This window comes from Eubalaena glacialis, chromosome 15 (genome assembly GCF_028564815.1).
Source record: "Eubalaena glacialis isolate mEubGla1 chromosome 15, mEubGla1.1.hap2.+ XY, whole genome shotgun sequence".
Classification (NCBI taxonomy): domain Eukaryota; kingdom Metazoa; phylum Chordata; class Mammalia; order Artiodactyla; family Balaenidae; genus Eubalaena; species Eubalaena glacialis.
The window spans coordinates 58626668-58654645 of NC_083730.1; the positions used below are offsets into that span (position 1 = coordinate 58626668).

The 27978-nt window shown below is 40.4% G+C and overlaps 1 protein-coding gene across 4 annotated transcripts in view; it reads right to left on the reverse strand.

Annotated features, from left to right (window-relative positions):
• Nucleotides 1-27978, reverse strand: part of DLGAP1 (DLG associated protein 1) — an 871245-nt gene that overhangs the window by 149508 nt on the left and 693759 nt on the right. For all 4 annotated transcript variants that reach the window (XM_061168915.1, XM_061168917.1, XM_061168916.1 and 1 more), the window contains one exon: nucleotides 20045-20285. In XM_061168915.1, the coding sequence (XP_061024898.1) occupies nucleotides 20045-20285 (241 nt within the window). The remainder of the gene's footprint in view (nucleotides 1-20044; nucleotides 20286-27978) is intronic.

The window sequence follows — 27978 nt, forward strand, 5'->3', positions numbered from 1 at the left end:
TTGTCTCCATGAGGGTCATGTCTATGGGGAGAGAAGCACGGCTCTCTCTCATATTCATTCTGCAGATCTTTTAAAAGCATCTGTTATAGATGTCCCTGTTCTAAGAGCTGGGGACACAGTAGTGAATAAGACAGAGAAAGTCGTCTAGAATTAAATAACAAATACCCAAGTAAACATTGAATTTCATGACCCCTAGCAGTAAGTGAAGAAAAAGAAAGCATAGCAAGGGATAGGAGAGCACCATGGGGCGGGGCAGGTGGTCCTGAGATAGAGCCCAGGGGGACGAGGATCATGGGGTGGGTGGCGGGGGAGGAGTCCAGGCAGAGGCACCAGAGCCTGAGGCAGGAACAAGCTTGCCAAGGTTCAGGAGGTCAAAGCTCCCCATCGCGTGGGTCAAAGTGCCCTGTGAGCAGCTAATAGGTTACAGGTGTCCCAAGAAGGCAGCATGCTCAGGCTGGAGGACAGCCATGATGGGATAAAGCTGGGATGTGATGGGATAAAGCTGGGATGTGCTGTGGACCAGGGGTAGCCAGAAGGCCGTGTGCCTGGGACAGAAGAGGGCCAAGGGGCGGGAGGGGCCGTATGGGGCAAGGCCTGGGCTGTACGGCCAGTGAGGCCAGCCCCTGCTTGTAAGAGGGTAACACAAAAGGAAGCAAAAGACCAACCAGCATATCACGTTTTCTTTCAGGAACTGACATCTGATAAGAACCGATAGCTGGGGGTCTGTAAACGCCACAGCCCGATGCCTCCCATAATGACTCCAGTGATCAATTCTTCCATCATAAAAGTGAATCAGATCGTATCACTACGAAGTATAAAAAGTGAGTTAGAGAAGAGCCAGGCGAAATGCTTATGTCCAATTGGTCTACTGGAACGAAAATGAAATGTAAAACAAGAAAAGGAGAAAGGGCCACCCAGGTGAGATAGACCTGAAAAGCGGTTCGTGGAGCCCACGCAGACAATCAGCCGTGTTGACTGGGGTTGAGAGGCAGACCTAAGCCCAGCTGGTAGTGATGAGGCAGCTGAAGGACGGGCAGAGGGGCTAAGCGTGGAGAAGGATGTGGAGGTGTGCACTGCAGGGTCCTGACGGGCTGTGCCTGCGTCCCGGTCAGAGGCCTTTTTGGTGAGTTCACACTGGGTCCAGGGGGGGAAAAGGAAGGACCGGTTAATGGCTAGAAGTTTTGGGTTTCATTCTGCTCTGTCCTAAAGCCTGAGGTTGCAACCCCAAATGGACATTTACTAAATGGGGGATCTCAGCGTTCTTACTGCCCTCTTGGTCCCTCTTGAGAAACGCGCTCCCCCTCCCCATCTCTTGACTGTCCTAGTGTGTGGGTGACAGCAGGGTCTGTAGGGGGGCTCAGACGGGGGGCCTCTGAGGCACCGAGCGGGCTGGACTTTGGGGGCAGGGGAAGTGATAGGCGTGGGGCTGGCTCCCTTTTCCTTCGTCTCCGTTTCACATGGAAAAGGGCTTCAATCTCCTGTTTACCCAGGGTTTTCCATGAGAACGTCTTATCCTGGGGCTCTCCTCCGGGAAATATCTGACCACCTTATTCAATCTCAGTTATTAAGAGCTGATAACTGCCCGGGGTGTTATTTCCTTCGAGTAACAACAGGCTGTGATTTTGAGCAGGCCCACTGAAGGGAACTAAAGTTGGGGTGTCCAGTGGCAGGTGGGTCGGGAGCTTGTTGGCAAAGGCTTATCACATCTCAGACTTCCTCTTTCAATAACTGCCTGCCCACTGCAGCTGAAGTCGTAGGGGACTGGAGCAGAGAAAAAGGGCGGGCAAAGGAGGCGATGACAAGTTTAGTTAAAATGCTTAAGTTGCCACCCTTTGCAGCTTGCAGAACTACACGTTTGTGTAGCAAAGATAGAAGAAACTCTGTCTCAACAGGACCAGTCCTCTTACCATCAACTCCCCAGTTTGAAAGCCAAACATAAGATAGTGAAGTGGTCCTATTGCTTTTCTTTTCTTTCCAGAATGATCCTTCAGATGTGCTCAGATAGATGGGGGTGGGATGGGTAAAGAGAGGGCTGGGGCGGGGAAGGTACAGGGAATATTTCTGAAAAATCAATTATCGGCATTTAGAGTTGCCAGTATCATCAATGAATCCTCATAAAACAGTGCCTTGGTGCCAAATCCGACACTGGCTATTGGGAAATCTGTACACATAAGGCAGAACCTGAACCACCACCAAATACAATCAGGGTGAATTCTGAATCAAGGTAATTCAGCCAGTTCTCCCTCTCCCAGCTTTTCCCCACCATCCACTGCTTTATCAGCGGAGTTTGGCACAGCTGCAACTGATTGAACTTCAATCACCTTTCCCAGAATATTTACTAGGCACCGAAACTGACAACAGCTGATATTAACCGTGTGTGAGAGAAGATTAGGAGGAAGGAGAAATAAGGATGAGGACGGGGTAAATCCAAGATGGATGGGGTTGGGAGCCTGTGGACACATAAGTTCAGACAATCGAGGCTTATGCAGTAATTGGAAAGATTTGTCAAGTTGGGGGAGGCTTTAGCTGAAAAGGTGAGACGAGTAAATTTTCCAGTAGCTTGTTAGGAGTTAGAAGTATGAGGATGTGCAAATTGCCTTTGGGGATAAAATGAAGGCATATGGTATGGGGTAGAAGCATGCTCTGTGGAGGGAGAATTGAGCAGCGAATTGATAATTATGTTTTTGCTCACATTTCTATTCTCAGAACTCAGAGTTTGCTTTTAGTCTTTCACTTGATCATAACCTTCAGTACATAAATATTTGGTGGTTCTTCCTCTGATACGCAGCGTGACACGTGCAACATACAAACAGCTGCCTGTGAAACAGAGCACGCAGGAAGCCTGGCATCCTGCAGATGTTTAGTGGGCATCCACAGGTCCACATTTGCTCCAGGCACATTCCCAGGAAGTGCCCAGGAAGCAGAATTGATCAATATGCCTATTTCATTAAGGCTTTAGTTATTTGCTTGTGCCTTTTCGTCAGACTATTTGGAAAGAGAGAAAACGAACATATGGGGCATCCAAAAATAAAAGGTCTTGACGATGATTTACCATTCTGAGTTACACAGAAAAACATAGGCAAGCAGGCGGGGACACTATGAAGATTCTACCCTATTCTGAATTGTCCAAGTGCTTCTGGAGGTGTGTTAACATCAGAAATAGCTCCTTAAGAAAGAACTTTATCCGAGGACCACAAGTTTCTTAATCTCCCCCTGCTCTTTTAAAAAAAAAATCCGTAGTTTTGATTCAGAGCCAGTTTGAGGGGAGGGAAGTGTGGGTGTCTTGTTCTGTAATGTAATCCTATTAAGTCTTTCTTTGGAAGCAAAACAAAACCATGTGTGATTTTCTAAGATGGTTTAGGGCTTCCCTATTATGTAACTGAAACCCAGAGGAGTGTATTTGGAATAGACTGTCACAAACGACACACAGGTTCAAAGAGTGCATTGGTTTTCAAACAGAACCAGAGGCTGTAAATAGGTGGATGGAGGTACAAGCCCAGAAGGAAGGCTGCAAATGAACACATACAGTTATCATTAAAGTTCATGGCAAACCTGTAAAGCACAGGCAGGAAGTAAGCTTCGGTCCACTCATCATCTGGTTAAAATCCTCCTGTTTCACGTGTTCAGCTTGAATGCTATATAGATCTACTACCAGTTTGAAAGGTATGAATTAATGTATACAGGTTTTAAAATTCAGTAGATAACACAGCAGAGTTATCTCTTTCACTCCCTAGAGGAAGGCTTCACAATGCTTCTGATGTAATTAACGTGTTCTACACAGTAACGATTGGGAATCGCCAGCCCACAGTATTAATAGTTTTGTCCAAAGCCGTGTGACCATGTGAACGAAGGGAACTCAACTGCTTGTTTCTGGGCCTCATTCGTGCCGTGTTCCCTCAAACAGAGTTCCAGGAGAACATAGGTGAGAAGAGAGAGAATTGGTTAGCATGGCAATATTCACCTTTCCTAAAGTTTCCCCTTGAGTTGTTGGAATGGGTGAGAAAAGGCCAAGTGCTTTTGAGTTCTCTCTGGAAAAGAATAATGAAAAGAGGAGGTGTAGACAAAGGAAAAGGTTTGGGAAAGGAAAAGGCAGATGCTGTGATGAATGCCACCAATGAGCCCAGTGATGTTCATTTCCAGAGCCAGCAAAGTGCTGTGCTGAGGGTCACAGGAATCCCCCAAAGCACTGGCCTTTGTTTTGTGGCTTTGACACTTCTCATGAAGCAAGAGTTCTTAATCCGTTTTTGGTGTAAATTTGTCAACATCACTTTCTTTCTTAATGAATAAGGATGATGAATATCTTCCGGGACTCTGCACAATTCCATCCAGCACTTCACTGTTTCTACTTTCTAAAGAGTTCTCGCCTTTCTAAAAACAGAAAGAGGTGGCCTCCTCTGCTGTGTTAGATCGTGGTGGTGGCAGAAACCTTTTCTCTCCCCATAATTGCTTGGGGAGCTTTTCTGGCTGGAACACAGGTAAAAGCTGACAGCGTGCCTCTGAGTGTTTAGCTCTGTCAGCATAAGAACTACAAAGGCATGGATTTATGTTTCCAAAGACCCCTTAAGCTGGTTTTATGTAGCTTTATGCCTTTGTCCTAAAAGCCCTTCTCTTCAAAAACCACCTGCAACTGCCGTTTGCAAATGAACTGCCTCTGACATCTGAAGGCAAAAAAGAAAACCTGCAAAATCTACAGAAAGCTCACTTGCTACCCCTGTGAGAGGTGGGGAAGACAAAGCAAAGGATCCTTAAAAAATTTAATTTAGGGTTTAATTTAATTTAATTTTAAAATTTAATTTAGTGTTCCAAATGGAGCCCTAACCCTGAAATGTTAGCTATTTCTGTTTTAAAAATAAAATTCATTTTCTGTATTATGAAAGTAAAACATGCCCACTACAGAATATTTGGAAAATAAAGTATAAAGAAAAACCCAGGGCTTCCCTGGTGGTGCAGTGGTTAAGAATCTTCCTGCCCATGCAGGGAACACGGGTTCGAGCCCTGGTCCGGGAAGATCCCACATGCCGCGGAGCAACTAAGCCCGTGCGCCACAACTACTGAGCCTGCGCTCTAGAGCCCGCGAGCCAAAACCACTGAAGCGCGCGCACCTAGAGCCGGTGCTCCGCAACAAGAGAAGCCACTGCAATGAGAAGCCCGCGCACCGCAACGAATATAGCCTCCGCTCGCCGCAACTAGAGAAAGCCCATGCGCATCAGCGAAGACCCAACGCAGCCAAAAATAAATAAATAAATTTATATATATAAAAAAAGAAAAACCCAAACCATCTTTGGCTCCAATAGCAAAGGTAATCACTGTTTAACATTCTAGTGTATTTATTTCCTCCCAGTTTTTTTTTCCCCTGGGTGCAATTTCTTAACATCGTTCTGCACTATGTATGCAGGTTTGTGTGTACACAACGCATATACAAACACACAATTTTGGACAGTGCTTCAACGTACTGTAGATTTCTAGCTTGATATAATATCAGAAGCTCTTCCCCTAAATATTATCATAAGCTATTTCTAAATATAATTTTTATGGTTGGCATAATAGTTCATTGAAGTGAATGTTCCATAATTTACCTAACGTTTCCCTACCGGTAGACAAATGTTCACCACCAACAAAGGTGGTTCAAATCTTTCACCATCATAAATAATGCTGTGGTGAACATTTTTATAAAATTTTCTCTGTGTCAGATTGTTTCTGCAGAACAGTTTCATTGAAGGGAAGTAGAGGTCAAAAATAATGAACATTCAAAAAGTTTTGAGAGATTTCAACACACCGCTTGGGTTGTATCTTATGGCTTGGATGGTTGCAAAGAGTGGGAGTTTTGCTGTTTTTTGGTTTTTAATGGAGATTCAAAATAAGGAAGAAATTCCATGTTCCTAGCACCTTTAGGGCTTATCAGTATTTTTTCTGGCCTTTCATGGTACTTTAGTACTTTGGAGGCTGAATAATATGATGCATTTTAAGAGAAAGCTAGAAAAAAAAGAATCAATGTTGATACAAATCTTTTATAGATTTTCTCATAGTTTAAAATTTATTCCAGAGATGGGATCAGCCGTCCATGAGGTCCCCCTTACTCAGCTATTCATGGGTTAAACAGAGATTTGAGGCCAGCTTAGGACTGAGGCTAATAATATTAGTATAATTTTTAAATTTACAGATAAGAGAGGGAAGAGGTAAGGGTGTAACCTCCATAGGGCTTTGGCTAGGACAAGGTGGGGAAAGAACATAAAGTAGAAACTAACAGCCTAAGAATAAACGGAAGCCTTTATTTGCAGAAGTTAACATTTACCAGTCTCCTTGAATCTCACTATTTTACCCATTTGGGGAAGTCCTTTCCCCAAATAAAAAATGATTGAAACTTTGTTTCTCAAGATGGTGTGCGAGAGACATGTGACCATCCCACTCTTTCTAAAATGAAGTGGTTTATTTTCAGGTGCATGAGAAAAAAGTAAAGAACTTTCTGCTTCTGTATAGATGTCGGAGTCATCCTAGAAACTTAGAGAATTCAGTGAAGTAGAAAATTTCCTGAGGAAATCTTACATTTGCACCTATCAATCAACTATCACCAAATATTCATGGGGCAAATCTTGTATGTGAGAACTGTAGCTTTGTGTTTTGAAGGCTAATTGTTGAACAGCTGCAAAGTGATAAATTAAGTGGTATTTAAACCTTTTAACCTATAGTTTGGGTCACAAGGTACTAACAGAGATCTTATACCATATAAGACTAGTAGAGACCTCAAGACTGCCGAAGGCCCAAGTTAAAAGCTTGCATTCTTTTGATTTAAGCAATTAAGAAAGTACTAAGGACTTGTGGAACATGGTTTTCTTTTTTTCTGATAGACAGCTATTTATGTTTTAGGTAACTAATTTTGATTTTATTATTTAAAATTTTTTAATTTTGAACTTTTTATTACCTTAGTTACAAAAGAAGAAAACTTTTAATTGAAGTATAATTGACTTACAAGATTATATTTGTTTCAGGTGTACAATATAGTGATTTGATATTTTTATATATTACAAAATGATCATCACAAGTCTAGTTACCAACTGTCACCATGTAGAGTTACTACAATATTATTGACTATATTTCCTATGTTGTACATTACATCCTGTGACTTATTTATTTTATAACTGGAAGTTTGTGCCTCAATCTCCCTCACTTATTTCACTCATCCCCTCACTCCACTTCCCTTTGGCAGCCATCTGTTTGTTCTCTGTATCTGGGAGTCTTTTTCTGTTTGTTAATTTGCTTTCTAGATTCCACATATAAGTGAAATCATACAGTATTTGTCTTTCTCTGTCTGACATTTCACTAAGCTTAATACTCTCTAGATCCATCCTTGTTGTTGCAAATTGCAAGATTTCATTCTTTTTTATGGCTGAGTACTATTCCATTATGTGTGTGTACAGCAAATCTCCTTTATCCATTTATCTGTTGACAGACACTTAGTGTGCTTCCATATTTTGGCTATTGTAAATAGTGCTGCAGTGAACATAGGTGTGTATATATCTGTTTGTTTTTGTTTGTTTTTTTAAAATTTATTTATTTTATTTTTGTTCATTTTTGGCTGTGTTGGGTCTTCGTTGCTGCGCAGGGCTTTCTCTAGTTGCGATGAGCAGGAGCTACTCTTCATTGTGGTGTGCGGGCTTCTCATTGCGGTGGCTTCTCTTGTTGCAGAGCATGGGCTCTAGGTGTGTGGGCTTCAGTAGTTGTGGCACGTGGGCTCAGTGGTTGTGGCTCACAGGATCCACAGCACAGGCTCAGTAGTTGTGGTGCATGGGCTTAGTTGCTCCACGGCATGGGGGCTCTTCCTGGACCAGGGCTCGAACCTGTGTCCCCTGCATTGGCAGGCAGATTCTTAACCACTGCACCACCAGGGAAGTCCCAGCATATATCTTTTTGACTTAGTGTTTTTATTTTCCTTGGAAAAATACCCAGAAATGGAATTGCTGGATCATATGGTAGTTATATTTTTAATTTTTTGAGGATACTCCATACTGTTTTCCATAGTGGCTGTATCAGGTAACTAATTTTTAAATGAAAAGAAAGTTTCTTTTTTTGTTAAGTTACTTTATTTTATTTTATTTTTTTGGCTCTGCTACACGGCTTGTGGGATCTTAGTTCCCCAAACAGGGATTGAACCTGGGCCCTCAGCAGTGAGAGCACGGAGACCTAACCACTGGACAGCTAGGGAATTCCGAAAAGAAAGCTTCTTTAAACGTTCTTTTTATTTAATGGGATATGGTAAATGTGCTGTCAATAAAACTGGAAAAGATATTGATGTATCTGCCATCTGAATTGAGCAAACACATGGCAATTCCAAAGGCTAAATAAACAGCGAATGTCTGGTGTTTGCACTACTTTTTAAGACACGTTGTGCTTTATTAAAATGCCACTGTGACATGATATGCCACTAAAGTCATCCTAGATGGTTTGAAGGACAATGGATACTGCTGTCCTTGAGCATTCTTTGTCTTCACCTTTTTCTCAATCAAGATTGTTGAGTGTTTGCTTTGAGTAGTTGAGTATTTTTAAAGAGTGTACAATTTATCCCATAGGTTGCAGAATGGTGAGGAAGAGTATTCGGACAGGACTGGGAAGGGGGATACTGGACTCTGACAGTGATACGAGGCACTGAGCACAGGGTGCAGCGTGAAACGTAATTTTGGGTGGTCGCCCCTGTGTGAAAGTTGGGTCACGTTAGGTGGGGCATCTCTGTGTGTGGAAAGAATTGTTTCGACGTTTGACAGGCAGAAGAAGTCGTAAAATAGAGATTTAAAAAAGATAGTGCCAGCCCACCCGTGCCCTCTTCGAAGGAAACCCTGCTCAAACCACGCATTGAAGAAGTCGTGGCTCCTGGGTCACTGGAGTCCCAGAAGGATGGGAGAAGGAGGGTGGGGATGAAAAAGTGGTCATCGAAATAATGGCTGAAAATTTCCCAAACTTGGCAATGTGGCAAAAAAATATGGGTAAATACAGTAGACTTTCTCTAGCCTCCGATACTTTATACATTATATTTGACGTTTGAAGCAAAAAGTATAACGTTGTGTGATGTGGCTCTCAATGTATGTGGAGAAAATATTTAAGATAATTATATTATAAATGAGAGAAGGCAAAGGGACTTGTAGGGAGGTTAGGTTTCTATACTTGATTCAAAGTGGTAAAATGTGGACAAGAGTAGATCTTTGTCGTGATGGTATGGTTCTGTATCTCGAGTGCAGTGGTAGTTGCAAGAATCTGCGCTTGTGATAACTACCCATATACATTGTGCCAAAGTCAATTTCCTGGTTTTGATACTGTATTGTTATCTACGATGTAACCATTGGGGGAGACTGAGTGAGGGGTATAAGTGACTTCTGTACTATCTTTGTAATTTCCTGTAAATACATAATTATTTCTAAACAAAAAGTTAAAAATAAAAGATGATGGAAAGAAGTTCCTTGAAAATGATAAAAGCCAACATTTCGTATCTCGTCATAATTCTCTGGCCGTCATCAACATTTTGGAAGAGAATAAGGTATTTTAGAGGCAAAGCAGTGGATGACATGGACTCACTGATTTTCTTAAATTATATAATTTAATTGTGGGGGAAAATATGTAATGGGATAAGGATATCAGATGAAAAAGAAGTTCAAGGTTGGATTTTAAGAGGCAAAGGACGGTAATTCTACTCAGAAATTCAGAGTGAGCTTCTGATTTCATCAGATCTGATATTCCTTGTCAGGGATATACCTGTAAAGTATAAAACTGGTTCAGCAAAGTTAATTTTAATAGTATTATATATCCCCTTGAAACCATAAAACTGAAAAAATATTGTAGGGGTAAACACTAATTAAATTTTGACAGTTTGTTGTATTTTTTAGAGATAATTTAGACTAGTTATTTTCTTCTGCAAGTTAAATTAGAAGTTATGAGTATTCTCAGTAATACTGATAATTAATAGAAAAGCGTAAAAAAGAGCCGCAACATGGATACAACTAGAGATTATCATACTAAGTGAAATAAGTCAGAAAGAGAAAGACAAATACCATATGATATCACTTATATGTGGAATCTAAAATATGACACAAATGAACTTATCTATGAAACAGAAACAGACTCACAGACATAGAGAACAGACTTGCGGTTGCCAAGGTGGGGGGAGGGGGAAGGATGGAGTGGGAGTTTGGGGTTGGTAGAAGCAAACTATTACATAAAGAATGGGTAAACAACAAGGTCCTACTGCATAGCACAGGGAACTATATTCAATATCCTGTGATAAACCATCATGGAAAAGAATATGAAAAAGAATGTGTACATGTGTATAATTGAGTCACTTTGCTGTACTGCGGAAATTAACATTGTAAATCAACTATACTTCAGTTAAAAAAATGGCAATAAAAAGAAAAGGGTAAAAAAGAAAAAGTTATCTTGTATGCTGGTGGAATTTACATGTCAGTAGGACACCAGCAGATGGCAGAGAAAACTTTCAGTGTTAATAGTGACATGATCATTGCTTTCTCATTACGATAAATATAAGACTATTTCTTATATAGTTGCTAATATAGTAAAATCATGGTGCTATTCATCTTGGTCTTCTCTCTTTTTTAAGTAAGGACACTTGGCAGCAGTGAAAGGTTACCCTGAATGCTTGACAGAAAGTAAATGGCAAAAGGAACAGAGAGAAATATAAAACCTCGGCTCTTGGATTTACTAGCTGGAGCTGTGTAGGGTTGTCCAAGTGCCAGCATTAATCACACATATGGTTTTCAGTTGCTATTATTTTACTATATTTGTTAAAGTTCAATACGAATTGGATCAGACAACGTTGGACTTAGTGAAGGCTTTTAAAAATGTCCACTTATTCCATTACAAAACAGTGTCTACGGAGGTATCGGAAAGATAAAAAAGTGAATTTTTAGGTTCTGTGTTGTCATGTCATTAATTTTTTTGAGCAATTTCCCATATTCACATGAAAGAAGTCTGATTTTCTAATTTGTGTTTTCTGATTGACCTTGGTAACTGGGTTGTGAATGCTCAACCCAGCCAAGAGACCAGCCAGATCAAGATTAAATTATCGTAGTATTTTTTTACTTAATGCAAGGTAGAGACCTCTGATGATTTCATCAGCCACAACACAGACTTTACCACCTGCTTACTTTACACGTGAGTTGGTACAAATTCTTTTTTCCATTCAGTGCTGTCTGAGCACTATAACTAGATCAAGGGTTGGATATTTGATCTTTTAAATCCACCTTCATGTCAAAATGACGAAGTGTAACGTGAAATTTTAAACCCAAAGAGTATTTTCTTCTTTGAGGCTTTTTCTTCATTCATTGTCATTTCTCTTTCTTTTCTACATCTTTAATTTCACTTTAAACAGATATTCCAGGGTTAGACAAACCAGCATGAAAAACCATGTCACTAATACGTGATCAAAACAGTTTCTTTTAAAGAGGGATTTTCAGAAATTTTAATGGAAAACACAGGTTTCAAACATGGCAGGAACTAAATGAATATTTGTGGGAAGAGAAATGAAAGAAAAGAGTTCCTGGAACTCTCATTCTGTAGACAGATTTGTAATAAATTAGTTCAGGGTATACTATACTTTACTAAGCATTTATTGATGAGTAAAGAGAATTTACGAGCCTGCTCTGTCACTTACTAGCTTGGTCCAGCTGTTTAAACTCGCTAAGCCTTAATATTTTTTCCTGCATGATGAAAACGATGATATCATATCCCATACATGTCACAGAGTATTTGTGAGGATTACACAAGATAATCTATGCAACTGGTTCATAATGCTTGTCAAGGTGTACGCGCTCCAAGATTAGCCATTATTTTTGTTATTAAACTAAGCGAGATTGAGAGATTAAAATGAAAGCCAAGGTAGAGGCATTCTGATGTGTAATTTACATAGTGCTTCCTTATTAATGATCTCATTTGAACCTCACAACAACCCTAAAGGCCGGAAGATCCTGGGGCCCCATCACTATTGGCCCTGTGACAACCCCTCCGATGGGCAAAGGCAGATTTGAGGGCTGTCTACGGTGCATGATACCTCCAGGCTTGGCGCTTTGGTCCTGAGAGGCGATTTTTTTTTTTTTTTAACGTTTTTATTGGAGTATAATTGCTTTACAATGGTGTGTTAGTTTCTGCTTTATAACAAAGTGAATCAGTTATACGAGAGGCGATTTTTAAAAAAATTTATTTTATTGAACTATAGTTGATTTAACAATGTGTTAATTTCTGCTGTACAGCAAAGTGATTCATATATATATATATATTCTTTTCCATTATGGTTTATTACAGGATATTGAATATAGTTCCCTGTGCTCTGCAGTAGGAACTTGTTGTTTATCCATTCCATATACAATAGTTTGCATCTGCTAATCCCAAACTCCCAATCCATCCTTCCCCCGACCCCCTCTGGCCCCCTTGGCAACCACAAGACTGTTGTCTATGTCCGTGAGTCTGTTTCTGTTTCTTATATAAGTTCATTTGTGTCATATTTTAGATTCCACATATAAGTGATATCATATGGTATTTGTCTTTCTCGGTTTGACTTATGTCGCTTAGTATGATAATCTCTAACTCATTCCGTGTTGCTGCAAATGGCATTATTTCATTCTTTATTATGGCTGAGTAGTATTCCATTGTGTGTATATATATATATATATATACTACGTCTTTTTTATCCATTCATCTGTCTATGGACATTTAGGTTGTTTCTATGTCTTGGCTATTGTGAATAGTGCTGCTATGAACATAGGGGTACATGCATCTTTTTTAATTATAGTTTTGTCTGGGTATATGCCCAGGGGTGGGATTGCAGGATCATATGGCAACTCTATTTTTAGTTTTTTGAGGAACTTCCATACTGTTCTCCATAGTGGCTACACCAATTTACATTCCCCACCAACAGTGTCAGAGGGTTCCCTTCTCTCCATACCCCCGAGAGGTGATTTATATGCAGCAAAACCACTGGAGGAGATGAAAGCAGAAGACCCTCTTCAGACCCTCTGTCTTCCTCAGTGTCGACAGGATTTTGCATTTTATGACTTCATAATATTTCTACTTAGAGTGCAGAAGAATGTCACCTTGAGGGCCCCAAAGAAGAAACATTATAACCAAAATTCTTCCAAAAGTCATCACTGTCAGTTTTCTCAGATGTAAAAAACAGAGCAGTTGCCTCACAAGAGGCATAAGTTGTACTACAAATCTTGCCTTTTTTTTTTTTTTTTTTGGTCTAGGCCTTCTAAGATGGGAGGAAGTGGACATCTCCAGTTCTACTTGGATGTTTGGAGAAATTCAAGGAAGGGAGCCTCATAAGCAGAGGGAAAAGGAACCAGTCCAGGCAAGATCTGAAATTTATTACGTGTTCTTATCTTGAATAGAAAAGAAAGGCTCTTTGTTTAAAAAAATTGCTGGCCGCTGTGTGTCCTTTGGACTTCTGAACTTTTCCCTCATTGCTTTATAAAAACAACCTGTTAATTAACTTTGCGCCTGTTAGAAAGAAGTGAGCTTCCTCTGAATTCTTAGGATTCTCCATGAATTTGTAGAGCTGGGGCTCAAACAAGCAAAGGGCTATGGCTCACCTGGGGTTTTATTCTGACTTTGCCTCCAGCTAGAAGCCCACCACTTTGGGCCTTAGTTTTCCTACCTTAAAATGGGTTCTGTGGATTAGATCAGGGGTGGCAGCCTCTTTCGGTAAAGGGCCAGAGCGTAAACATTTTTGGCTTTCTGGACCATATGGTCTCTGGAGCAACTACTCAGCCACAGACAATGTGTCAACAAATGGATGTGATTTTGTGCCCATAAAATTTTTTTTATAAAAATAGGCAGCAGGTTAGATTTGGCTCATAGGCTGTAGTTTCAGACCCCTGGATTGGATGATGTAGAAGTTTCTATTGCTAATATTTTATGATTCAACTTGTTTTAACAGCAACGCTATTTCCCTGGGAAAGTCACCTTGATTATCCAAACTTTTAAATTATTTATTTTTTATTTATTTATTTTTGGCTGCATTGGGTCTTAGCTGAGGCATGTGGGCTTCTCTCTAGTTGTGGTGCGAGGGCTCAGTAGTTGTAGCACGTGGGCTTTGTTGCCCCACAGCATGTGGGATCTTAGTTCCCTGACCAGGGATTGAACCCACGTCCCCTGCATTGGAAGGCGGATTCTTTACCACTGGACCATCAGGGAAGTCCCCAAACAGTTGTTGAGTATGGAGTTTGTGAGGTACTTAAGTATTTTTTTTTGCTAATTACTGCAGCATTATTCACAATAGCCAAGATATGGAAACAACATAAGTGTTCATGGAGGGATGGATGGATGAAGATGTGGTATATAGATACACAATGGAACATTATTCAGCCACAAAAAGGAGGAAACCCTGCCATTTGTGACAACATGGGTGGACCTTGAGGGCATTATGTTAAGTGAAATAAGTCAGAGAAAGAGAAATACTGCATAATCTCACTTATATGTGGAATCTAAAAAAGCTGCACTCTTAGAAACAGAGAGTAGAGTGGTGGTTACCAGGGGCGGGAGGGTGGGGGAAAGGGGAAGACAGTGGTCAAAAGAACAAACTTCCATTTAGAAGATGAATAAGTTCTGGAGATCAAATGCACAGAACCGTGATTATAGTCAACAATACTGTATTACATTCAAAGTTGCTGAGAGACTAGGTCTTAAATGTTCTCACCACAGAAAAGAGGTGATAATTATGTGCTGTGATGGAGGTGTTAGCTAACACTGTGGTGCTAATCATATGAATGTATCAGATCAACCCATTCTACACCTTAAACTTACACAGTGTGGTATCTTTGTCCAGTTTTAGCATCAGGGTGATGGTGACCTCATAGAATGAGCTTGGGAGGGTTCCTTCCTCTGCAATTTTCTGGAATAGTTTCAGAAGGATAGGTGTTAACTCATCTGTAAATGTTTGATAGAATTCGCCTGTGAATCCCTCCGGTCCTGGACTTTTGTTTGTTGGGAGTTTTAAAATCACAGTTACTTAAATTTAGACAATGTAATATGTCAATTATATCGGAGTAAAACAAGTATTTTTCTGCATCTTCTCTTACCTCTTTTTCCTCCATTATTGAATGCCTAGCATGTGTGTTATAAATGTAAATTACTACCTTAATGTTATTCTGCTTAAGATCTTGTGTGTTTAGGGTTTGTTGCTGTTGCTGGGTGTGCGGGGGAAGCAGGCTGTATGGGATCGGAGTGTAGGATGCTGGAAGGCAGGTTTGATGTGGTCTTCTAGATGGGATGGCTGCCTGCGTGTGATGACCCAAACCTGTGAGAACTCCTGGGACATTAGCCCCGACCTCAGGTGCTCAAACAGGTAACGGCTTTTGTATCTGGAGCTGGGAAAGTGTGTGAGGTTAAGATTATGGAAGAGCGTGTCTCTATTTAAAGGAAAATGCGATCTCTCTTGTTAGAAAAATCAAACTGGAAAAACATGCTGTGATCACCGCGGCCCCAAGCCACACTCAAGAGGGCAAAGTGTGTTGACTCCCTGCTGGAGGGCCCTGGCTCCTCGCCAGGGTGACGCTCTGTCCTGGGCCCTCGCTGCCCTTCCTGGGGGCTCCGAGGAGCAACAATGTGGCATATACTTACTCTTTATAAATATTATGTTATTGCTACATAAAGCTTCCTTCAAAAACTTGTAATTTCAAAGGGAAAACTTCTTAAAAGACCAGAGAAGCATATATCATGATAGTCTGCCTATTTCTGTCAAAGAGTATTATTTTAATTCAAATATTATATTGGCTTTTAAAATCATGAAAAGCAATACGTGCTTATTGAAAAAATCTCCCTCTGTCCATACCCACTGACCCTCCTGCCTACTACTTGCTGGGTAACAACTACAAACGATGTATTTTGTCTCTTCTGACCACGTGTGTGTCTGTGTATCTGTATGAGTAGATCCACTGACGACGATACACTATTTTTGCTTATTCAGCCTCCTGGTGTCACCATATTGAAGTCTGTCTAGCTGCAATGTGGTAATGCTTTTGATAGATCCTGGATGCTTAGCGTAGGAAGTAAAAAGAAACCTCATCCTTAAACACATACAATTGCATTTGTATATTCCACAAGGAGGCCAGTCGAATCCAATACTCTGAAGTGGAGGTCTGGGTCTGTTTCTAACACCAAGTTCTACTTTCACCTAAAATATTCAGATGATTGAGGTAAGGGTGCTTGTTTTCCCACAGTCATAGGGCTAACTGCCCTCTTAAAATTTTTACTTTCCTACAGTAGCTCTAATCCTCACCAAATAGTCCCAGGTGCGATGATTATATAAAAACCTGTTGAATCTATTAGATGGAGAGATTATCTGCGTGCTTGAAGCAGATGATAAGCTGAGATAACATAGAACTGTATCATAGTTAGATAAACCGAAAAGTCAATAAACCAAAAGAAGCATAACTATAAATCACTCCCTAACTCAGCTCCTAGTTGGCCCCTGAGGCTCCATTAATCCTTGATCATTTTACTCGGGGCTCCTTAGGGCCATTTAGAGCCAAGCCCATCATCCTGATTCTCCCACGTGGCAGTAGACACTGTTGTGGACCTTTGTCGGTGGTGTCATTTTGCTCAGATGAAGAATGGACAAGGCTGGAGGAGAAAAGCTTAATAGTCTATTTTGTTGAAAATCTGAACCATTCAAAATGGGCTGACACATAAATCAAAGACTCAGAATGCGGACTGTCATGGGGAGAAAAGGTATAGCTATTAACTGCATTTGACAAAAACAAAGCATTGTTTTTCAGGCAAAGGGAAGTTTAAGACAAATGCAATCTGCTGTAAATGTCCCAAGAATAATGAGCAAAGGAGAAATCTACGTCATGTCCCAACGCGGATGTAAATCTGACCTGTGTACATGGGGAAATGGTTAAAATTAGAGCAAAGTCAGTTCCTGATTAACGCAGATGAGCGCACGCTTTCAAAAATTAGTAGGTCCTATGAGAAAGTAGATTTTCTATGGAAGGAAACCAGTAGAAGAAAATATGATGGTACTGACATCACGTGACAGAGAAAGGGAAAACTGTGTGTGTGTGTGTGTGTGTGTGTGTGTGTGTGAGAGAGAGAGAGAGAGAGAGAGAAAGAAGAGGGGTAAGGAGGAAACCCAGGAATTATGAGAGCAGTAGAATGAAGGGCACAGAATCTTATTATATCCTAAAGTGACTTTTTAAAAAGAACCAATTCATGGCATAGAGAAATTGTGAAAAGTGATATTAGAATTCTAAAGGCCTTACTTAGAATCTACTGTAATATTTAGCCCTTAAATAGTTTGCTTACTTTTCCCCGACTGTAAAAATGATATATCATAATGTTGACTTGGATGATGAAGGGTGAAGTCACCGGCTGTCCTGTACAAAACTCTGATATTTTATGCTTCACCATTCCCTGTGATATCTTCCTGCCCCTAAACCCCTGCAGCTGCAGCCAAGCCTGGAGCCTTCCCATCTAGATGGCTGCAGGTGGACGGGGTCCAGGACTTAGGACAAGGCATGTGGAGCCCAAGATGGAGCAGTTGCTGTCACCTCCGTGATGTTTTCATTTATTTCTTTTATTATTTGGCTGTTCTCCCACATAGGGCCTCTGGCTAAAACCCCTCCAATTTAATTTACATTCTATTTTATTTTATTTTATTGGCTGTGTTGGGTCTTCATTGCTTCATGTGGGCTTTCTCTAGTTGCGGCGAACGGGGGCTACTCTTCGTTGCGGTGCATGGGCTTCTCATTGCGGTGGCTTCTCTTGTTGCAGAGCATGGGCTCTAGGCGCGCAGGCTTCAGTAGTTGTGGCACACAGGCTCAGTAGTCGTGGCTTGAGGGCTCTAGAGCGCAGGCTCAGTAGTTGTGGCACACGGGCTTAGTTGCTCTGCAGCATGTGGGATCTTCCCTGACCAGGGATGGAACCTGTGTCCCCTGCATTGGCAGGCAGATTCTTAACCACTGTGCCACCAGGGAAGTCCCTTAATTCACATTCTAAATGCAACAGCACAGGACGCCCTCCTAGGCCTTGCTCACTTCCTTCTCTGATAGGCTTGTCAGATTTAGCAAACACTACAGACACTACAGATAATTCTGTCGTATAAGTAGGTCCCATGCAATATTTGGGATATACTTACACTACAGAAGTATTCACTATTGATCTGCAATTCCGATGTAACTGGCAACCTGGATTTTATCTGGATTTTTATTGTTTGAACTCTGCAAACCCCCAGAGCAGCTGGGAAGGGTCTTAGGAAGGTCAGAATAGGGTATTTGGGGTGAAGAGCACAGTACAAAGAGTAAGTAAATTGTCTCTTAAAGGACGAAACACAAACGCCTCTTAGTTGATCTGAAAACAGCCATTCTGGAGTCCTTGTCACTTTACCCACAACACTGCTCCCTGCAGGGGTGGTGGAGGTGGAGGTGAACCAGTAGCCCTTTTCCTTCCCTCGGCCCTTCTGGGCAAGGATCTGCATTTTGCATGTTTAAGGAGTAACTGCAGCACAGAAGAGTAGCTGGCGGGTGATGAGGCCGCTATACAGAGAACGGACCAGACACGGAAGAGGGCTGGGGGGGAGTTGGAGGTAGAAGCAGGGAAACAAGGAAACACCAAAGACACAGTGAGGGGCTAGAGGCGCAGGCAGACCTTCAAGCCACACTTAGTGCACAAATGTAAACACACATAAATATGCCCATGAATGAATTAAAAAATGTGTTCATTTCCTGAATCAACCTTATTTAACTTATTAACCTCGTCTGGGCTGTTCTTGCAAAATTTCCTAGTGAGCAAGAATGCACACCCCCCATCTCTGGTGGGAGACAGCCAGCCAGGGCCAGAGCTGCTGGGCTCTGGCAGGGCTGCTGAGCCAGGGTAACATCTAGGAGCATCTTTCCCCTAATCCTGAGATCCTAATTTGCATTGGTCCAGAAGGAATGCCTATTGTTTCACCTCTAATGGTTATTTGCAAATTCTATCTCAACCCTGTCTTTCTAGTTAGTAGGATTTTAATTCAGGTTTGAGAACCTATTAATTCTCAAGCCTGCAAAAGTTCTAGGCTGAATGACAATTACATTTGAGGCACCTAGAACAAAAACTGAAGAATACAATAGTCTAACACAGACTCTTCCTTCTAATTAATTCATCATTATTTATCTTGACGCTTGGTTTGATGATCTTTTTGTAGAATTAGTCTTTATTGGAGTAATGCTGAATTCCATCAAAGTTAAGACTAGTTAACTATGGAGGGGATTTTCTTCTTGGACCTAAATGTTATTTTTAAAAAAAGCACCCCAAAACCCAAAACACACACGTACACTGTCACACACAATCCATGGCTATGTTCCTATGTAGGTCCAGTGTCATGGAAACCAGTTAAGCTCTGCTGTGCCTCTCTGACTAAAATCAGATCAAAAGACAGTGTAGCAGCATAAACCTAAATTCAGTTTAGAGGGAAAAGGAGGTTCTGTATGTGTATAGTCAGGAGGTTTTAAAATGATGAAATAAATCTGCCTTCTGTTATAAGGAAAGAAAACTCAAACTGTGCAATCAATATTACTGCATCATCCATTTCTGATTTTGTCACAGTGGCACTTCAGGTCTTTTGGGAGAGTCATTTTGTGGATATCTTGGAATTTAAAAAGCTTTCCAACTCTGTGATGCTCAACAATCAGGGTGTCTGATTCCTGGAGGGGTCACACCCCTAAAAGTCAGGGCCTGATGATGGAGAGGAGGAGTTGGGTGGGATGAGTGTGCTGGTCCTAGGATGTTGTGTGGGCGTTTTGGGACGATCTTCCCCCTGTGCCATCCCTCTTGGTCCCACAGTTGCAGTCTCCTCTGTTGGTACCAGAGATGGAGATGGAGGAAGAAGGGGGTGCGTGGATGTGGCCGGAGGCTGGGGATAGAGGCGGGCAGGGAAGCAGAGGCGCTGCCTCACGGGGTGTGGGTGGGGTTTGGTGACGGGTGACCGTGTGATAACAGCGAGGGGACCACGTGCAGTGTCTGGGGGCAGTCGTGCCGCCCCCCGGGCGCGGGGCCAGCTCTGCCCACTCACCCGTGCTGCTCTGGATGGTCCTCACGGTGGTGGTGGTGCGCGGCGGGGAGGAAGACCTCAGCGACACGCACTCGTCGTCCTGCGAGCAGCCTTTCTCTATGGCGCGCACGTAGCTGTGGCTCCGCATGCGGAAGCAGCCGGGCATTGGCAGGTCCAGGGCCTCCACCGCCTGTGACTCCAGCTCGCTGAACACCGACTCGCACACCGACTCGAACTGCCCGTTCACCTCCATCTCGCTCACCTGCGGGCGAGACGGGACCGTAACACCGTGCTGCTCCGGGGGAGAAGCCACCTCGCCCTCGGAGCATCTCCAAACTGCATCCCCCAGAAGAACGCCCCGTCCGATTGCAGTAAACTCCAGCGCATTTTATTTCCTCTACCTGACAGACTATAGTAGAATGGTATCTAGTTTATGATCCCAAATAGTCAATTAAATTCTAAAGAAAAAGAACTTTGTTTTTAGAATGCAAGGAAGCGTGGTGTAGGGAAATCTTACATTAGGGCACGCCAAGGTGCTAATTCTTCCTTATTTATAAATGCAAACCTAGGGGCCAATTTTATAGGCCTACGGTCAGAGTTCGTATATTTCAATGGGGCTGTAATTTTAGCACAAACGTTTTAGAAACTAGTATTTTTATTGTGCCTTTGGAAGTGACTAGTTTGTCACATAATTTGCATCGACTGAAACTTAATTTAGTGCAAAGTATAAAAACAGGCCCTATATTTTCTGGCAAGATACCCACATCATGCACAAATATAGACCAAACCCAGATGTCAAAATCTTGAAAGGCACTATTGAGATTTTCAAACTATCTACATACTATTTAAAGAAGGTTTCACTCTTCTCTATAAAAGCTGATATGGTCCACAAATTGTTTATAAATGTGTTTTAAAATTCTTCCAAATGAGGTCTTCCCTTTTCGAAGAATAAGTTTTTATTATTATATTCCCCTGTACATAATTTACATTGGATTTGAGCACCACCTTAAAAAAAAAAAAATGCCAGACCAGGTGCTTCTGTCAATTTCTCACTTTGCTGCTGATTTGATAGAGGTGTGGCAGCATTCTTCAAAGTTCTGCTACCTTCTAGAACTTCGTATATCAAATTTCCTTAATATCAAATTCATGAGTAATTGAAAATTTAACAGATTAAACTATAATTAAGCTTAGAGCATATACTGAAAATGATGGCAATTTTTGCCTATCTTCATTTTGTGTTCTATGAAGATGCAGTCCAATAATGGCTAATTTCTTTAAACTTCAATTACCTTAAAGCATATCAAGGGGAAAAGAGACATACATTTCTTAATAATAATTCTTTACAGTTTAAAGTAGTATTTTCATATACTTTATCTAACTTGATATAAAATCCCTGCACATTTTCAAGGCTAATAATTATATACTTCCATATTTAAAAATTATATATATAATATATACTTGTCTTAAGGAGATAGTTGGAGGTGCATTTAGAGGTAAAGGGACATGATATTTGCAACTAATTGTCAAACATAGAGAGAGTGAGCAAATGAGCCAAAACTTTAATAATCAATGAGTATGAATCTTGGTCAGTGATGTACAGGAGGTCTTTGTATTTTACATGTGACTCTTTTGTCAGTTTGGAATGATTTCAAAGTAAAAAGTAAAACAAACTATATATATATATATATTATTATTATTAGATTTCCCCCTATTAATCAAACATCACAAAGAAATAGTAAAGTATCTATCCCTATCAAGGTAATAACAATTAAACTTGGATGATTACCTTTCAGAGGGTATTAGTGCCCCCTACCCTATTTTTCATAAAAAATGAATCAGAAAGTAAATATATTGAATAATTCTGCAACCTGTTTTTTTCCACTTAACCTTCTATTTTATACTTATATTCTTAATAGGATTCTCCTTCTTTATTCTCTCTCTTTTTTTTTGTAAATTTATTTATATATCTCTTTATTTTTGGCTGTGTTGGGTCTTCGTTGCTGTGCGCAGGCTTTCTCTAGTTGCATTGAGCAGGGGCTACTCTTCATTGGGGTGCACGGGCTTCTTATTGCGGTGGCTTCTTTTGTTGAGGAGCGTGGGCTCTAGGCGCACGGGCTTCAGTAGTTGTGTCTCGCGGGCTCTAGAGTGCAGGCTCAGTAGTTGTGGCGCACGGGCTTAGTTGCTCCACGGCAAGTGGGATCTTCCCCGACCAGGGCTTGAACCTGTGTCCCCTGCATTGGCAGGTGGATTCTTAACCACTGCACCACCAGGGAAGCCCCTTCATTCTAACTTTTTGTTTTTATTATATGCAGATACAGAAAACCATGCAAAATAAATGCATAGCTTGTGAATTATAATAAAGCCAACACCCTTGTACCTAGTACTCAGATCAAGGAACAGAATTTTCTCAGGCACCTAGAAGCCCCTCCATATACCCCATCCTATCCACAGCCCCCACCCTCCCTCCAAAAGTAACTACTACTCTGAGTTTTATTGCAAGCACTGCTTTGCATTTATGTTTTTTTCACCTAAGTGTGCATCCCTAGACTCTACAGTTTGGTCTTACCCATTTTTAAAATTTATGATATCTTTTAATTCACTTTTAATATTCAGGCCTCCCTCCACCCGTTTTTAACAAATATTACAATTTATCTATTGAAGCACCTGAGGCGTTTGACCTGGAAAGTTTCCCAGAGTCTGGATTTGCTGATTTCCTGCACGTGGAGGATTTAGCATGTTCCACTGTCCTTCGTGTTTCCTGAAATTTGAACGTTGGATCCAGAGGCTTGATCAGACTCAGGTTCAATCTCTTTGGCAAGACTAGAGGTCATGTGTCATGGGCTGTCTCATCAGGAAGCACATTATGTCTAGTTATCTCTCTTTTTATGCTGTTGGGAGTCATTGATGCTCAGTGCCTAGATCCATTAGTTCATTGGGGGTTGCAAAATGGTGATATTCTTGGTTCTACCAACTTTTATAGTCACTAGTTGGAATTTTTTTTTAAATAAAGAAATGCTTCCTCTCATATTATTTGGTTAGTGGGTTCAGTTCACACAGTAACAGCAGATGTTTGATCTTTTCCCTTTTATTTACTAATTAAAAAAAAATATTTTATTTATTTATTTGGCCGCGTCAGGTCTTAGTTGCAGTGTGGGCTCTTTGTTGCGGTACATGGGCTCTCTAGTTGTCCTGCAGCATATGGGATCTTAGTTCCCCGATCAGGGATCGAACCTGCATCCCCTGCATTGGAAGGTGGATTCTTAACCACTGGACCACCAGGGAAGTCTCTATTTACTAATTTTTAAGATAATAAATTTGTTCTCTTATATCTACTAAACATGACCAATTAATTTTTAAAAGTATCAAAATGGACTCATAGATTTAAAAGTATTTGACGGTTTTAAATCCACTTCTATTTTCATTCTTACTTAACTCATCTGTCCCATCTGTGGCCAGTGGGAACCTCTTAGGTTGGCTCCTGGGTCCTTTTGACATGAGACCAGTGGTCTTTGATAACTTTCTTCATATCTGGTATGACAAGTTATTCAAAACTTATCTTCATCTTTCCTGCCCAGTCCTGAAATTAGTATTTTTCCAGAAAGCCTTTTTTCTTTTAGTGGTAAATGGTATCACAAGAACACAATTTGGGCACCAGGAAGCTTCACTGTCATTGCTACAGAGTTGGTCATTCTTCCTAGGCCTTTCAATGGACAGAGAACTAGGTTATGAATACATCTAATTCAAATTCACATGCAGTGTTTTTATGTAACTTCTTCTATGTTATATTTATACGTATATCTTTATTGCATATTAAAAATCCTGGTTTTCAAGGACACAGAAGATGATGGAATTGGGATATACTACAATGATTCATTTGCTTTCTTCCACAATACGTACACAACAGCCTCAGAATAGCATACTAATACCACCACTGCCCAACCATTACTGAAAACAGTTCACAATTCTTTTTTTTTTTTTTGCATCTGCTGTCTCTATTATTCCCTCATTTAAAAATAGTTGTGCTAAATTGACATTATCAGAGCATATAACATACATGTTCTCTCCCACTGTAGCTCTCATTAGTCTTAGTTTTACAGATAACTATATATTTAATGCTTGCCACTACTTTTTTTGTATAAAAAGATGATTCTTTATCCAACTTAGACACAAATATAGGACAAATAGTTCTAGATGGCTTATAAAGACAAAGCGCAGACCCCTGACCCACCCAGCCCACCCCCAATTCTCCCTCCCCAGAGGCAACCATTTTCAGTTCTTCCAGTTGGATCTTATGGTGTTTGCATCCATATTGTGGAACACTTGCTTATGTGAATCTCTTGATATGTTCATAGACCTCTTGGTTTCCTTCCTGCCCTTGAAGCATCCCTCTTGGAGCCTCCTATCCTACTGCAGTCTATGGCTGCCAAGCCCACTGCTGTCCTGGGATCTCCCTTCCCCATCATTCCAGGGGTGCCCTTTATTATCTAGCCTGTGGTGGAGCCCCTGTTCCCTCTTCCTTATTTTATTCCCTCCTTTCGGTGGAGCACATCTTCCAGTGCTTTCTTGGGAAGGTGCTACCTCACATTGATGGAAATGTCTGTACCCCACCTCCACTGTTAAGGGAGAGCATGCTTGCATTTAGAATTCTAGCTGTATCCCTTCTTCCTTCAGATGTTTCCAGGCTTTGCTCCTTGTCTCTTAGCTTCCGTGTGTGCTAGAGATTGAGCAAGTGGATGCCTTTCTCATTCCTGAGCCTTTCCACATGAGCTGGTTTGCCCCATCCCTTCTGGAAGCTTTTAAGGTACCAAATGATCTAATGTTTCACCATGACATTCTCTGTGTGGATCTTTCTCCATCCTTTTTGCTGGGTACTGTGTGGGCCCTCTCAACCTGCAAATTCATGTCTTTCAGTTCTGGGACCATTTCTGGGACCATTATTTCATTAGTAATTGCCTTCCTTCTGTTTTCTCTTTTCTTTCTGAAACTCCTAGTGTTCATTGTTGGAATCCAAGAACAAGAAACATGAAGAAAAATATATTGATACATCATAATTTCCAAAACCAAACTGGAGGACTTACACTTCCTGATCTCAAAACTTACTACAAAGCTACAATAATCAAAACAGTTTGGCACTGACATAGGACAGACATACAGACCAATGGAACAGAATGGAGAGTCCAGAAGTAAAGTCATGCATCTATTTGCCACTAGTTCTTACATTTGGTCTTTTGGGTTGTCTAATGCTCACTGTCTGGTAGATGCCTCAGGATGGGCTCATGGAAACAGTATTCCCTGCATTCATCCATGCTTTTAATAGTGTGCCCATGCTTTTTATGGTTGAAAGTTAGTTTTTTTGGATATAAAATCTTTGGTTCACATTTTCCCCCTTGGCTATAATTACGTATTACTCAATTTTCTTTTGGCATAAACTATTGTTATTATAGAGTCTGATGATAATTTAATTTTTGTTCTTTCTTAAGTCACTTGCTTTTTTTGTCTAGAAGTCCAAAGGGGGGGGGGTGGGTTTTTTTTTTTTTTTTAATTCTTCAAAATCTTGTAATTTTACTAGACTATGTCTTGGTATTTATTGTTTTGGGTCAGTTTCTCAGGTACATGGTATATTCTTTTGAATCTTTTTATTTCAGGGATGTTTTCTTTAATGTTTTATTATTTGTTCTGGTCCTTTGCTTTGATTATCTTCTTCAGAGACTTCTATTATCTCTGTGGTCAATCTTTGCCTATCTTCCATATTTATCAATTTCTCTTGAATCCTTTTTAACTCTTCTTCTTTTTTCTTGATTTAAAAACTCTTCCTCCTTTTCAGGTTCTATTTTTCTCAGTGTATAAAATGTCTCATTCACTTGCTCCTCTATTCCCTCAGTCTGATCTTCATTTCTGAAATGGTTTTTCTTTTACTTCTAATTCTTTCCTGAGTTCTGTGACATCATTTTTAAGTTTTTGAAAATTCAGATATATCTTTTCCTCCCATGTCTTATGTCATTTTCTTAATGTCTTTTAGCTTATTTTGAAAGAGTGTGTTACAGTTTTGATCTATTTTGTGGGTGTGTCTTTCTGGCATGCTTTCATTTTCTGTAGGAATGTTATTCTGCTCCTTATTCTCTTTTCTTTATTATCGTGACTTTGTGATTTAAAGTGGATATTTTTTTGTTCCTCATTTCTCAGTAAAATTAGTTTTTCTGACCTTGAGAGGTGATACATTCAGGATTTTCCCCCTGAATTTTCCACAGGGCTTCCTCTTCTATTGTTTTAGCATCGTGTTGCTTTCCAAGATTTCCTGATTCTCTTGTTCCTTCCCCTAACTTTTACCTGAACCTTCTCTTTTCTTCTTTGCTATTGTCTCTATCTTGCTCGTATTTGATTCTATTCCCAACTGTTTCTTCTCAGAACTGGGACCTCTTCTTGAAGGAAAAACTGGTTGGTTGGTTTCCAGTGTATACATAGGCTCAGATTTCCCCAACCTCTCCTGATTTTACTGCAGGCCCCTTGAATTTACCTGCTCTTAGAGAAGGCAAATCCTTCCCAGTTTCAGCTGCTATTCTCAAATACATACCCCACCCCCCCAAACTACCTGCTGCTGGTTTCCTTCTGCTTTACTCACATCCATCAAGAAAGTCATTGTTTTCCTCTGTGTTCCCCAGCACAGATGTGGATGCAACACAGGCTTATGGCTACTGGTGGTTTGTTCCTATCTACTTACATTTTGGGTTCACGGAATATCTTGTCATCTGATTTTGTTGTAAATGTTGTCCATGAATTTTTAGTTTTTCTATCTAGTTGCTCTGTCTGCTTTTATACAGAGACTCAGGGAGATTCAGACACTAAGCCACCACCTCCATGATATTGTATAGTATGATTGGACCATAATTTATTTAACCACTGCTTTGTGGATGATGATTCAAGTATGTCCTTGGAGGCCATGCTATGACCAGCTTCCTTGTTTGTTTATCTTTATATTCTGGTACTTTCATTTCTGTATTATAAAGTTCCACAAGTGGGATTCCCGTGCCAAAAGATTTATTTTACCTTTTGTAGATTTTACCACATTACTTTCAAAATCAATTGTGGCAGTTCATCCCAAATAGCAAGTAAGTCAGAGCTCATTTCTCAACATGGTCACCAGTAATGGGTATTAGCTGTTTTTGCTGCCTGATAGGTCAAGAGTGATATTGTGCTGTTTCAGTTTATCTTTACCAGCCTACTAGTGTATATGAACATCTTTTCCTATATTTATTGGACTTGGTACTTTTTTCCCTTTTGATTTGCTATTTCATAAGCTTTGCCCCAAATTCTTTTAGGTTGTTATCTTTTCATACTAATTGCTAGAAACACTTTAGGCAACTGGAACATTAAGCTTTTTTCTTGATGTGTTTAAATATTCCCCCTGTCAATTTTAACTTTAAGATGTCTTCTTTTTTTTTTTTTAAGATGTTTTTGCTGCACAGAAATATTTGATTTTTAGTTAGATTAGATGTCTATCTTTTATTTTATGTTTTCTATAATTCTTATTTTTATTAAAAGTTATAATTCTCACCATAATATCATACACATATTCCCCTAATTTAAAATTTTTTGTCACTTTGTGTTAGTGCTCAGATTTTAAATTCATTTGGATTTATTTTCTATATGGAAAGAAGGAGTAGTTTAATGCTCTTTCTACTATATCATGGGCAATTCGCTTGAATTCTCTGAGCCTCATTTTCCTAATCTTTAAAATGCATATAATAATACCTACATCATAGGGATGCTTTAAGGATAAAAAATGAAATATACAAGTGCACATTTCAAGGCACATGGTAGGCATTCGATAAATACTAGATATTATTTTGTGAGGTAGTGTAGTGGGAAGAATGAGACAAGTTACTCTAATTCTCTAAGACTGAGTTTCATAAATTAAAAAAATGATCTTTCTTATAGTTGCTATGAAATTAATGAGA